Here is a 13,731-nt window from a genome sequence, read left to right on the forward strand (position 1 = left end):
CTGCAGTCATTTGACCAGCCTGAAAGACAAGGATTAGAAACATCAGCCCATGACAACCCCTACCCCCTTGTCCAGCCCACCAGCCTCAGGAATGTGAGTAATAAAGCAGACACCCCCAACTATTCACTGAGCGTATTAGGTCTTACATGTTATACATTTAGTAGATGTTGATTGAGTGCCTACTATGTGTCTGGTACTATGCTAGGTGTAAGGGATAGAGAGATTTAAAAACAAAGAGTACCTTTCCTTATTTCCGTAGTGAGAGAAATGTTACTGCCCAAAACAATAAGCTTTGTAGAAATTGTCACAGGAGGCTATAGCAACGGAGCAAATGCTCAATAATTCTTTGTTATATGATACAGCGACTTTGAACAAATGAAGTGACAATGTGTGGGGAAGAGAGTTATCTTATGCGTGAATTTCTGCAATAGCCTTCATCCTACCTTCAATTCTTTCTCCTTCCAATTCATTTAACAAGTATTTTTGAGCACCTACTTTGTGCCAGGCTCAAGGTTCTCAAGACTAATCTAACAAAAACACAGCTGTCAATAAGTCATTCTTCTGCTCATTAAACCTCTAAACTCTTCTGCCTGGCTTTCAAGGTTCAGAGATGTAATTCCCCATCCCATGGTTCCCTTTATTCCTCAAAATATGGTTGCCCAGGATAAACCTTCTGAAAACCCCTCACTGCCATGCTTTACGTCCTGCCCTCTCTCCAAGCCTACCTTCAGCGAATAGTCACAATAATCTACTTCCATGAAGATGTGAATAACTGATAATGTCTTATTTTGTTACTCCCCCAGGGATATTTTCATCATAAGACTGGAAAGTGCTTTTACAAAGGAATTAAAATCTAACATTAGATTTCCACGTTATGTGGAAGGATCATAGCCAGGGAAGGAGCAGGGTTGGGGGAGGGAGGGTTGGAGAGGAAGTGTGTCAGGGGAACAGAGGGCAAAAATGAGAATATTTGCATTTAAAACACACTGAACAGTATCCCCTTATCTCATCTTTGTCCCTGCTGATACAAATTTTTATGGATTTTCCTTAATCCATTGGGGATACCAGAGTGATATTTTTCTGCCAGTACAAAATTTGGAAGTCTTAAGAGGTTTCATGTTTGCTCACTCCAGCAAGTATCCAGTAAGCTGTAAGTAAACATTTCTACAAACATTTTTATTTCCCTATCACCTAGGATCCACTTTTACTCAAGACTTTTGCTTTAGTGAAATCTAAGTGACTGCATCTGTTTCCTACAAAGCATTCCCTCCTTTCAACATCTATCAGCAGAAGATCTGGGTCCCAGGACATTGACAAAATGTCTCAGTCCCAAAGCAGCAAAGCCACGTAGTGAGAGTGATATATTTTGTAGCTGTGAGAAGGAGAAATCCAAAATGCAAGCTGGCTCCAGAACACTGAGCAGACAGAAAGGCATCAAAGCTTCCCAAGCAGACTTCCCAGTTGAACAGTGAGGCATCCGATTATGTTCAGGTCAACCCACCCAACACATTATCCTGCTTATTCTCTAAAACATGTCTATCTCTGTGTCAACTTCGTACAGGGTTGCTCCTTTCTTTGGTGCCTTTGATACTCTCAGTCACATATAATTGCCTGTTGCAGAAACAGCATTTTGCTGAGCTCCCTTTAAATCCACTTTTCCTCTCTCAGTTTGCCTGGTGTACCTCCCTCTCCCTTTAGAATTCCTCCCGTGTAAAACTTGCTCCAGCCTCTCGTTTTTATTATGATGCTGAGGCACCTCTGCGAATCAGACAACTGTCTATTGAGTAGATATCAAGAGCTCAGCCCAGTGCCAGATATGACGCAGAACACAAAAATATCTTAATAATCCCTGCTCTTAGAGCATCTGAAACCTGGCTAAGGAAACAAAACAAATATACATGAAAAGTCAGATGATATGAAACAATAGAAGAGCTAACACAAGGTATAAGATTCTTTGTAATCCCTAGAGGTTAGAAAACATTGTAGTTGGCTGGGGTGATCTATTTCCTTTCCCAATCCTTCTTTAGTGTCACTCCTCAGCGTTATCTTCAAACAAAACAATTTTGTTGATGTTTACTACATTGTTGAGAATGCAAAGAGCCCTCTGCCCTTAAGGAGAGATAAAATGCAAATACAAAGAGCTAGTATATAAAAGCAAAAGATAGTAAGTGGGGAGAGAGGCAGAAATTATACAGAATATAATGCCTCTGTGCTCTTCATGGCTTTGAGGGAAGCTACCACTATAACTGTCACAAAGGATGGAGATGATGGAATCACAGAGACTTCACTGGGAGTCAATTTTGGTTCTCTGTTGCTGTATCAGAACTACCCTACAACTTAGTGGCTTAAACCTATCATTCCCTTTTGCTCACAGATTTGTGTTTCAGAAATCTAGGTGGCTTGTCACTGATCCACATGATGTCAGCTTAAGTTGTTGGGTCTGAGGACGTACTTCCTGGTTGTCCCCTTCACTCACATATTTAACGTATCTGTTCTCCTTGGTATCTTCACACACATACATGTTATCTCATCGTCTAGGACCTCTACACATGGCTTCAACTTTTCCCAGTATGGTGTTCTCAGGGTATTCAGAGCTCTTTCGTGGCAACTTAGGGTTCTATAAGACCAACACAGAAGCTGTCGGTGCTCTTTAAAAAAAGGTCCAGAACTGGTATTGCAACACTTTAATTATGTTCTTCTATAGTCCAAAGAAATCACAGTTCAGCCTAGATTCAAGGGAAGGGCAAATAAATCCTCTTTGGGATGAGTAAAGAGTTTACAGTCATGTTTAATCCACCAGCAAGTGTAAGAGATAATAGGATGGCCCTGCATAGAATATATAAAAGTGTCTATTTTTGGAAATCTTCAATTAATGGGATTTTTTATATTCTAAACTGAAGGGAAGAAGGCATAACTAAGAAAAAAATAGTCTTCTGTTTTGTATTGCTTGCTCTTAAAAATGTGAAAAATATTCATAACTGGTAATGATTGCTCTGGTATAAATTGTTCCGGGAGAACTTTTTCATGCTTTCATCTCATTTTTTGGTGGGAGCCTTGAACTGTTTTAGACAAAGCAGGCAGTCTTCGCTCCCTTTCACATTTGTGGAAAAAAGAGCAGCACAAATGCCAGATGAACCAAGAACTTGGTCACAGAGATCAAACTGATTGTCAATGGCCAAAGAAGCAACTGTCTGAAAAGAGAAACTTGAAAGATTTTCTAGAGCAGAGAAGAAAGTTAAGAGGCTCTGGAATAATGGAAAGTATATGTGGAGAGCCGGCCAGGAAAGCTGGATCATTCAGCAGCAGAGCCAAGACTTACCACAAGGACAAAGTTTCATGGATCAGATGAGCTCTGAAGAATGATAACACACAAGGAAGAACTAGAAAAGAAACCTTGGAACACCTGAACTATTACCCCATGGTAACAGCAGTGAGTATTATGAGAAGTAGCTAAATTCCACATATGTGTGGCAGGTAAAGTCAAGATATTTTGCTAAGGGTTTGCTGAAAGTTAAGAGAGAAAGAGAGAAATCAAGATGGCGTCAAAGTTTTTGCATGAACAACTGGAAAAGCTATAGGTGGAACAGGTTTTCAGGGACAATTGGGAGCTCAATTTTTAATATCAAAAGCTTGACTTGCCTATTACAAATCCAAGTACAGATTATAAGGAGTCAGTTGAACATAAGAATCTAGAGTTCAAGAGAGAAGAGCAACCTAGAGATAAAAATTGGGGGCCATCAAATGAAACTTCTGAAGAGTTAGGAGACAAATAATACCAGATATAAATAAAGCTACCAGGAAGATATAAAAGTTCTAAATTTATATGTACCTAAAAAATTGTCATCAAAAATATATAAAGCAAAAATTGAAAAAACTAAAAGTAGTAATATACAAATCCAAAATCATAGTTGGAGATTTTAATGCACTTCTCTCAGTAGTGATAGAACACAAAAGCAAAACAGTTAGTAGGCATACAGAAGTATTTGAACAATGGTATTGACAAATTTGATCTACTTGGCATCTAACACGAAGGGGACAAAATGAAATATATCTAGGTATTATGTAAAGGTAATCATTAGCTCAGAAAATGTTAATTTGCCTAACTATCAAGCAGGGGTTGGCGGTCCAGAGAGCAGAAATGGTAGGTAAACGATATTAATTTTAGGGGCAAGTGAGAATGAGGTCTTACTGGAGCACAAGAACTGGGGCAACTGTTAGAAGCTGGATCCTCAGCAGATCTGTCTAATGACAGCTGTAGTCGTAGGTGTTGCCTGAGGCAGAGGAGGAAGGAAAAATGCCCTAACTTTACTCTTCCCCCTACCTGCCAATCTCCCACCAGCACCATCTGAAAGCTGACTGACAAGGTGGTACCTGGGAAATGGAACCTGAGGAGACCATCCTTTCTGAAGTACAGAATAAAGCATGGAGAAGGGCACAGAATGGACGTGAGAGAAACCAGGAAATGACTGACATATAATATCCAGTGCTTTGTACTTCACCAGAAGGGCAATGGGGAATCACGTTGGAGTTTGGAGTTTTAAGCAGGAAGTCACAATCTGACTGGCATTTTTAAAATATCACCCAATCTACAATGTAAAGATTGCATTGAAGAAGAGAGAGAGATGATCGTGATGGTTAATTATATGTGTCAACTTGACCTGGCCGTGGGATGCCCATGTACCTAGTTAAACATTATTTCTGGTTGTGTCTCTGAAAATATTTCCAGAAGTGATTAGCATTCAAATTAGTAGACTGAGTAAAGAAGATTTACTGTCCGTAATGTAGATGGGCAACAATCATCTGAGGTCCTAAATTGAACAAAAAGACAGAAAAGGGGCAAATTTGCTTCCTTTATTCTTAATCTGGGATATCATCTTCTCCTGGCCTCAGACATTGGAGCCCCTGGTTCTTGAAACCTTCAGACTCTGGGACTTAGACCAGTGGCCTCCCTGGTCCTTAGGCCTTCAGACTCAGACTGAATTATTCCATCAGCTTTCCTGGTTCCCCAGCTTGCTGATGGCATGCTCAGTCTCCATAATCACATGAGCCAATACCCATAATAAATCTCCTCTTAGGTATCTCTATATATCCTATTGGTTTTGTTTCTCTGGAGAATCCTGACTACTACATTGGTCATGAGGCTATTGCCTTTGTCTGGGCAGAGATTATGGTGACCTAGAGTAAAGTTGTGGCAGAGGAGTGAACATCTTTAAAACAGATGTACAAGTTAGGCTTTTGTGGCCAAAAAAACTGATTCCAAGTGAGGGAAAAGAAGAAATCAAGGATGACTGCCAGTTTGTCATCTTGAACAACAGGAGGAAGTGGAAGTGTCATTTGCTGAGATGAGAAAAACAAAAAGAGGAACACATTTATGAGGAAGATAATAAATTCAGCTTTAATATTTGCGAGTCATCAAAATTGTGGGGCCTGATAGACAACTGATTATCTGGGCCTGGTCTCAGAAGCAGGATCTGAACTGGGATACACATTCAGAAGCCATTGGCGTATACCTGGTATCTGAAACCAAGGAAGTAGATGAGATCACTGGGATCTCACCCAGTGAGTGAGATCATAAAGAGGCCTAAGTCTGAAGAAACTCCAGTATTTAAAGGATCAAGAAAACAAAATCAGGAAGAAGTCAAAGAAGATCTCAGAAGATATTAAAGAGAATGTGATAGCCAGAAAGAGTGTCTCAGAAAGGAGGAGTGTTGTATGTGTGAAATGTAATTAAGATATCAAGAAGGTTAGCACTAAGATGTGACCTTAGTGAGTACTGTTTCTCTGGAGTTGGGAAGAAACTGGGTTGGATTGTGAGATGAGGAAGTAGTGACATAAAGTATGGACAATTACAAAGTTTGATTGGGAAGGGAAGTGACAAACGGGGCAGCAGTTAGGGCTGGGTTTCATTGGACAATAGGAAGCATTATAAAATTTTTGGCAAGAGAATGCATGATATAATGAAAACAAGATTTTGAGAATATAATTTTCACCAGACTACGAGAACGTATAGGGTAACAAATATATATTCACACCCCAAAGTTTCATTGCTCTGAATGCCCACTGCTTTGACTTAAAGAAAATGCAAACATTAGAAGATTCTCCTTCCCCAAGTATATCCAAGGGTCCCCAAGGGTGAATCCATCCTGATCATCACTTGCTACCAGCCCCATCAGAAGCCGGAACTCATGGCCAACATGCTGGCACCAACAGGTCTAAGCTGGTACCATTAAAATCCCCTTGCTCCCACCAGCTGGTCTTGGTTGTTTTGAGGATTGCAGCTGCCATAAGTGCTGCCGGAAAGGCACCCATGTCACTGGTGTTGCTGCCAGAAAGGATGGGACTTCACAGCCCTTCAAGGACAGGTAACTGGTTAAATTATCCATTTATGCTATTTCCATATAAATCTCTAATGGTTCACCCAGACAGAGCTTCTCCTAAAAGCAAGAACAACCTTGTGTGTGTGTGTGTGTGTGTGTGTGTGTGTGTGTGTGTGTGTGTGTAATGGACACTGATAATAGCTGCCAGTCAGGAAGCACTGTCTGTGGCCAGGAAGTTCTCTATGTACTTGAACTTATTTAATTCTCACAACAACCCTCTGAAGTAGGTATGATTATTTTACAGCTGAGGAAATTGAAATATGGAGAAGTGACATAACTTGCCCAAGGACACAAATCTAATAGGTAGAGGGGCAGGGTACATATGCAGGTAACTCCGGCCACGGATACCATGCTCATAACCACTGCTCTGTCGCCACTTTGACTTTGTGCTGAGGGGACTTCCACTACCTGCCAGACTCCTCCTCCCCTTATGGTGGGTTCTATCCTCACCCTTTTCTGAAAGTTGGCCACAGATTCCACCCCAGCTCATCAGAAATATTTTTATAGTTGTTTTTATGGTAGGGAGGAAATGATCTGAATCCCTTGGTCCTATGCAAACTAGTGCGTAATCTATTCTACAGATAGATTGTAGAAAGAGAGATGGAGACAGTTAAGTCCCAAATCAGCCAGGATGTGAGCAGATCCAGGATTCAAAGTGGCCTGTTATCTAAGTGCTCCTACCACAAACATAATGGCCGGGGCTCTTACTGAACCAAATTTCCTGTGAGCCAAACATTGATCTGACTGAGGTGTGTTGGATGAATTAGAGTCTCCTTCTTTACCCATGTAAGAGTATCACTTCTTTGTCTGCTGTTTTTCCTACTAATGGAGAACATTTTAGACCCATGGTAATCAGGTTATGTTTACTTTTGTCCTTATAGAGATATTTCAAGAACCAGGATCCATTCCCTGCCTAGTCATGGCTTAGAAAATCTTAAGAAGCTGCGGGCCAGGTCAACTTACAACTTAAAAAAGCTTCCCAGTCTGAAAAACTTTGCTGCACTCATGGAGGCCAGCCTCACCTACCCCAGCCACTGCTGCGCCTTTGCAAACTGGAGACGGCAAATGTGAGTCTTCTCATGTCGACCCCTTGAGCCCCACCTGGAAATTTCTCCAGTGCAGAACTTGGTCCACAACTGCGTATCTGTGGCATGAAGAGAATACACTTGCAGAGAGATATGCCTGACAAAAGCCTTTAGGCATGTTCTAAATCAAAGCTTTGGTATTATGAAGGGTTTGTAATTTCTTTAAAAATGAGCTCACAGGAAAGGGATACCCACATGGTAGGCCACCTACCAAATATTAAATGAGATCATATGAAAAACACCAAACATAGTGCCTGACTCACAGCTGATGATTAAAATATATTTGTTTCCTTTTTCATCTTTACCAATATAGATTTATCCTTCAAGTCCCAAACTCTGCACCGTATAAATGTCCCAGGGGCCATAAGAGTCAACTTCAGAGAGGAGAAGCGTAAACACCATACCAGAGACTGGTGCACGCATCCACAATACATCCCAACCACGTAAACCTTTCTAATCCATCTTCGGATCTGAGCACCGCACAGGAAGGATCAAATAGGACATCTGTTCACTTTGGCTTTCAAGGTTTTCAGGTTCAAAGAAGCCCAGATTACAGAGGGGAATCCAAACAGAGCCCAGTTCCAGTAGGTAACTGTTTACAAAGTTGAGGTAATCACAGACACGAACTGGAGAGGGTGGAAAAGGAGTACTTTGGTGATTGCACATGTTCCAGACAGTCAAAGGATCCATTGAAGATAGAATTTATGGGGTATCAGGAGTTCCAAAGCTCTCACCCTCCCTGAACTGATACAAATCCACACCATGCAGGGCACTCAATCAGATGACGCCTTGTCACCACTCTCGTGCAGTAGCCCAGCACTAATACATTGATATTATTTCATTTTAACGCAGTTTCCTCTATTACTCAATCTTTAACATACATTGACCTGCTCGTGTAGGCATATCCCCAGCTCAAAAGCAAAATAAAACAAAAACAAAATATACTTTGAAATGGTTTCAAAGTAACTAGGAGTTCACACTCAGACCTGCTTACTTGAAAGATTTGCAGAAAATGGGCTATTTTTCAGAATTGCATGCATCACTGGGAAACTGTCCAGAATTGGACACTCCTCTAGATTAGCTCAAGGGCCACGGAATTTCTTCCTATGACCAAAATTCTTAAGACCTTGTGCTGAGGCGGAAGGCTCACCTCTTTTATACTCTACACAACAGTTACTCCAGCCAGGACAAAGAGTACACCAATTCACTGCCAAAACCCTGGACCGGGATACCCCTCAGGAGAAATCTCAAAGGAAATTAAGATCATTGTAAGAGCTGCACATGGTGTACTGTCTGGCCCAGAGCCAACACGCCACAGAAATATATTATCTTATTGTGTTGTTCTAACTCCTCTGGTCTTACTACCCTCTGTAGATGTAGCCTCAAGGCTCTCCCAACCAGAAATTTCCAGGTCTGCCTTATATTGTCCCATGACTTGAAACCTTCCCTGATCCCTCCAGGCCACCGGGCATTCACCCTCGCTAGGTCCTTATGGTCACTTACCATCAGGACCTGTCAGGTGCAGCGAAGGAGAGGCCCATGCCTCTTCTAAGAAGACATGCCAAAAACTAAAATTACAATTGTATTTTAAAAATTTACATACACAAACACACACAAAAAATAGTTATGCTATTCAGAAAATATTCACAGGATTTTTTTAAATGGTGTCATTTCGCTGTATATCATAGGTGTGGTTTGGTAATGAGATTCGAATTTAAAGTTGTGTCATGAAATTGCTCATCTAATCATCATTTGGAAATAATACCCAAAGTGTAAATATTAGGCCCCCATGACTGTGAGATTTTGGACAACAGCCCTCCTGGCCTCTCACCGAAAAAGCTTGTTCACCACACCCCCTCATTTGTCATTGAACCACTTATTTCTTTCTTGTCATAGCTCTACAGTCAGCTTGCATTGTTATTTTGGTTGTTTTGTAATTTAATGTTTCTCATACTTAGGTCTTTTCTTCACAGCTAGATTTTAAACTGAGACACCATGGCAAATGTGTCTAAGTATCCACACAGGGTATAGCCCCCAGCATGAACTCAATCGTACCCACCACCCTCAGTCTTCATGTGGCTAATACTGGCAGCAGGCTCACCACCAGGCACGGCAATACTCTGCACCGTTATCTCATTTATTTCTCACAGAGGCAATAGTGGTATTTTTATTCCCTTCTCACAAGAGGCAGAAACTGAGCTCAGAGACAGTCAATGACTTAACCAGCCCCAACTAGACTCAGATCCAAACCCTCAAGGCTGTGGATTCCCAAAGCTCAGGTTCTGGGCCACTCCACTGTGTATGTTCCAAGTACCTGTTCATTGATTTATCAGGATCCAAGATGACCACCTTCTAAAGGACCCTAAACTGACTTCCCAACTCCTTAGGATACTTAGGATTGGCCAAGTTACTACAGGGACAACCCTTTATTTCCCTAGTTTTCTTTTTTCTTTCTATTCTTTTCTCAGAGACATTATTTACCTTCTCCTACTCATGTCATTGGGTCACTTGTGTTTCAGGAAAGGAAAGCATCAGTATATGAAATATTGGTAGTGGTATGAACAATAGGAATCTTCCCAGAAGCCAACAAAAACCCGGGGAAGTGACGGCTGTCTCTAGATGGTTAAGTCAGATTTGTTCCAGTAAATGGAACTGCCATCTGAGGTACCAGGTCACTTACATTCTGTTTCTAACAGGCTTTATAAGTCAGGAATCCAGTGGCAGGGTTTAGGAGTCAGGATTAGATTAAGGACCACAGAGCGATTCTCTTGTCCTCTCTATGCCCATCTCTGAGCTCGCCTCACCTTTCTTGGAAGACCTCTGACTAAACCAAAAGATTTTCTGTGCATTTTCAATTACATGTATGTTCATTGTTTAGCCCCCTTAGTACACCCCATGACTGATGTGAGAAGACCTATCATTCTCTAAAACAAAAGATGACACATTCTCCAGTAAAAAAGGAAAGAAAGAGCGAGAGAGAGAGAAAGAGAGAAAAGACAGTACCTTGAGCGAAGAGAAAATAACTTCCTGGCAGTTCAATTCATTTCCTGGAGGAAGAAAAGGGAGGAAAGGTTTCTCCCTAACAAACCCTTCTCGTGGAGGTTGATGGGGAAATTTCAGTCCATACAGGTTGGGACACCTGGCCAGCACTCATGCTTTAATATCAAACGGCATCTTTACCTTCTCTACTCCCTCAGTCACTCTCTCCTTCTTATGAGGGGTCTCTGAAGAGTTTAACACTCACTGCCCCACTCCCATATAGGATTATGTTAAGGTTTGAGAGCAATGCAGTCACTTAACATTTCTGGGAGCTGACCCCCCCAGGGAGGGGGAGAGGAAAGTATGTCTGTGTGTGTGTGTGTGTGTGTGTGTGTGTGTGTGTGTGTGTTTGAGAGAGAGAACGTTTTTTCATCCAAAATGAGACCCAGTGTGAAACATCCCCATTCCTTTGAAGCCTTTCCTTCAAAATAGAACTATTACCCTCTCTGTGTCTACATGCACTATTCGCCTGTGTGGGTAGAAGGTTTATCATCTGGCTATCATTCAAATCCCTTCTGAAAGTGCCTCTATTCTATTGACAAGGCCTCTTGTGCATCTGAGTTTAAGGAGAAAACCAAGACAGAAAAGTGGCCCCAAGAAAATCCAGCTTCCCAGGAGATGACTTACAGTCCCGGAATAAATTAGGCCCCCTTACAACCCACATTTGCTCATTCAGGTAATAAGGAACTTTTTAATATGAGAGAGGCAGGCTTACCCTGTAGACAAATCCTTGCCTGAGGCCTACTGTGGCCCCTGAAAAGTGAGATAATAAAGAAAAGTTCAAGCAAAATAGCAGACCTCCCAGTAGCCTAAGTACCAAGAGAACAGGGGCTGGCTGGGAACTAGCTCCAGACTCTGATCTTCCAATTTATGTAGATGTAAGAAGCAAGTAAGTTCTCAGTTGAGTCAGAAAACTGTCCAGATCTTCCAGAGACTTGAGTACAGAGTAGAGGAATGGGGATAGATTCTTACTTGGACATGTTAAGAGATGGGGGAGGGAAAAGGTGGAGTTGATATCAGGTCTGTGAATTATTTGCACTTAACAGCAAAGGCTTAGCTAGTCCCAGGCGCCTTCCTCCCCACATTCAGGTTGTGGCCAGATGGTTTCTCCAGTGGGCCAATCCAACTCGAGGAATTTATACACGTGTTGTTCTGTTCATTTACAGTAAGTAGCATTAACCCTTTTGCTTAACCTTGAGGGCAGACAAACTGGTAGAAGGGAAAAACAATGTCAGGAAGAAACCCTATCATTTCTAGCCTGTGTAAAGACAGTGATGTATCTGCCATTCTGGATCCAGGATGCTGATTCTTTTATTCCTTTTTGTATTTTTCTAGCTCTGAGCATCATCCAATATGCAACAAATCTATTTTAAAGCAAGAGGTGGATATGACTCAGGCTAGAGGTCAGAGAGTCTCTTTGGCAGAAGACGACGAATTCAGTTACGCCAGAGGACTTGACATGATGTACAGTGAACTTGACTATGACTTATGCAATGAAGTGGTCGATGTGACCTGCTCCCCTAAGCCTGATGCATTCAATCCATGTGAAGACATTATGGGATATGATCTGCTCAGAGTCCTGATATGGTTTATTAGCATACTGGCCATCACAGGGAACATCACAGTGCTGGTGATTCTGACCACCAGCCAGTACAAACTCACAGTCCCTCGGTTCCTTATGTGCAACCTGGCCTTCGCCGACCTCTGCATTGGAATCTACCTGCTGCTCATAGCATCTGTGGATATCCACACCAAAAGCCAGTACCACAACTATGCCATCGACTGGCAGACTGGAGCAGGCTGTGAAGCGGCCGGCTTTTTCACTGTCTTTGCCAGTGAGCTCTCAGTCTACACTCTGACAGCCATCACGCTGGAAAGGTGGCATACCATCACCCATGCCATGCAGCTGGATTGCAAGGTGCAGCTCCGTCACGCTGCCAGTGTCATGCTGGTCGGCTGGGTCTTTGCCTTTGCAGTCGCCCTCTTCCCCATCTTTGGCATCAGCACCTACATGAAGGTGAGCATCTGCCTGCCCATGGATATTGACAGCCCCTCGTCTCAGCTGTATGTTATGTCCCTCCTTGTCCTCAATGTGCTGGCCTTTGTGGTCATCTGTGGCTGCTACACTCACATCTACCTCACAGTGAAGAACCCCCACATCGCATCCTCCTCGAGTGACACCAGAATCACCAAGCGCATGGCCGTGCTCATCTTCACCGACTTCCTCTGCATGGCACCCATCTCCTTCTTTGCCATCTCTGCCTCCCTCAAGGTACCCCTCATTACCGTGTCCAAGTCCAAGGTCCTCCTGGTCCTGTTTTACCCCATCAATTCCTGTGCGAATCCCTTCCTCTACGCCATCCTCACCAAGAACTTCCGCAGGGATTTCTTCATTCTGCTGAGCAAGTTTGGCTATTACAAAATGCAAGCCCAGACATACAGGACAGAAACCTCATCCATGGCCCACAATCACCATCCAAGGAATGGCCACTGCCCTCCGGCTTCCAGGATTACTAACGGTGCCAATTACACGCTTGTCCCTCTAAGCCATTTAGCCCAGAACTAAAACACAATGTGCAAATGTATCCCAGTTTTGAATGATAATTAAGTCTTGCCTTTGAAAAATACACCATGGCACAGCTGACAGAGTGCTTCCACATACTTCATCTAATTTCATTTTCCTAGTATGCCTATAAGGTAAATTGGTGAGCAACTATTAACCCCATGTGATAGATTAGGAAGCTAAAGTATTAACAACAGCATTAATAATTAAAATGATGCCATACTACACCACATTTCTTTTATACTTTATAATGTTCACAGTGCTTTTGTTCAGATAACCTCAACTGATCCCTATGGGAAACCTATTAGATAGAACAGGAGTTATTCTGGGAGTTTTACAGAGGAGGAAACCAAGACTCAAAAGTGTCTGGTTCAAAATTGCTTGGCTTTAAGAGGCAGAGCCAGGATTAGGTGTTCTGACTCCCAGAGAACTTTCAAGAGAAGTAACACAGTATTCATTCGTTCATTCATTCATTCATTCATTCAACAAATATTTATTGAGCACCTATGTGATGACTTTGTAATGTGTCAACTTGGATAGGGTGAACTACATTTCCCAGAATTCCCTTTCATATGTTTCCTGTTAGGATGGACCACAGGGAAGATTCTTGGGAAAACACAAGGGCTAAAGAAAGCTGCAGCCACTTAGTCATTCATACACTTTATTG

General features: G+C 42.2%; 1 protein-coding gene across 2 annotated transcripts in view; it reads left to right on the forward strand.

Moving 5' to 3' along the window:
- The window catches only part of FSHR (follicle stimulating hormone receptor), a gene marked incomplete at both ends in the record, with an annotated part of 158,959 nt that extends 145,892 nt beyond the window's left edge, over positions 1–13,067 (forward strand). For both annotated transcript variants that reach the window (XM_081068832.1, XM_081068833.1), the window contains 2 exons: positions 7,259–7,444; positions 11,837–13,067. In XM_081068832.1, the coding sequence (XP_080924958.1) occupies positions 7,259–7,444; positions 11,837–13,067 (1,417 nt within the window). The remainder of the gene's footprint in view (positions 1–7,258; positions 7,445–11,836) is intronic.
- Between the last annotated feature and the right edge of the window lie 664 nt (positions 13,068–13,731).

Source organism: Rhinolophus hipposideros (assembly GCF_964194185.1).
Source record: "Rhinolophus hipposideros genome assembly, chromosome: 12".
Taxonomy (NCBI): domain Eukaryota; kingdom Metazoa; phylum Chordata; class Mammalia; order Chiroptera; family Rhinolophidae; genus Rhinolophus; species Rhinolophus hipposideros.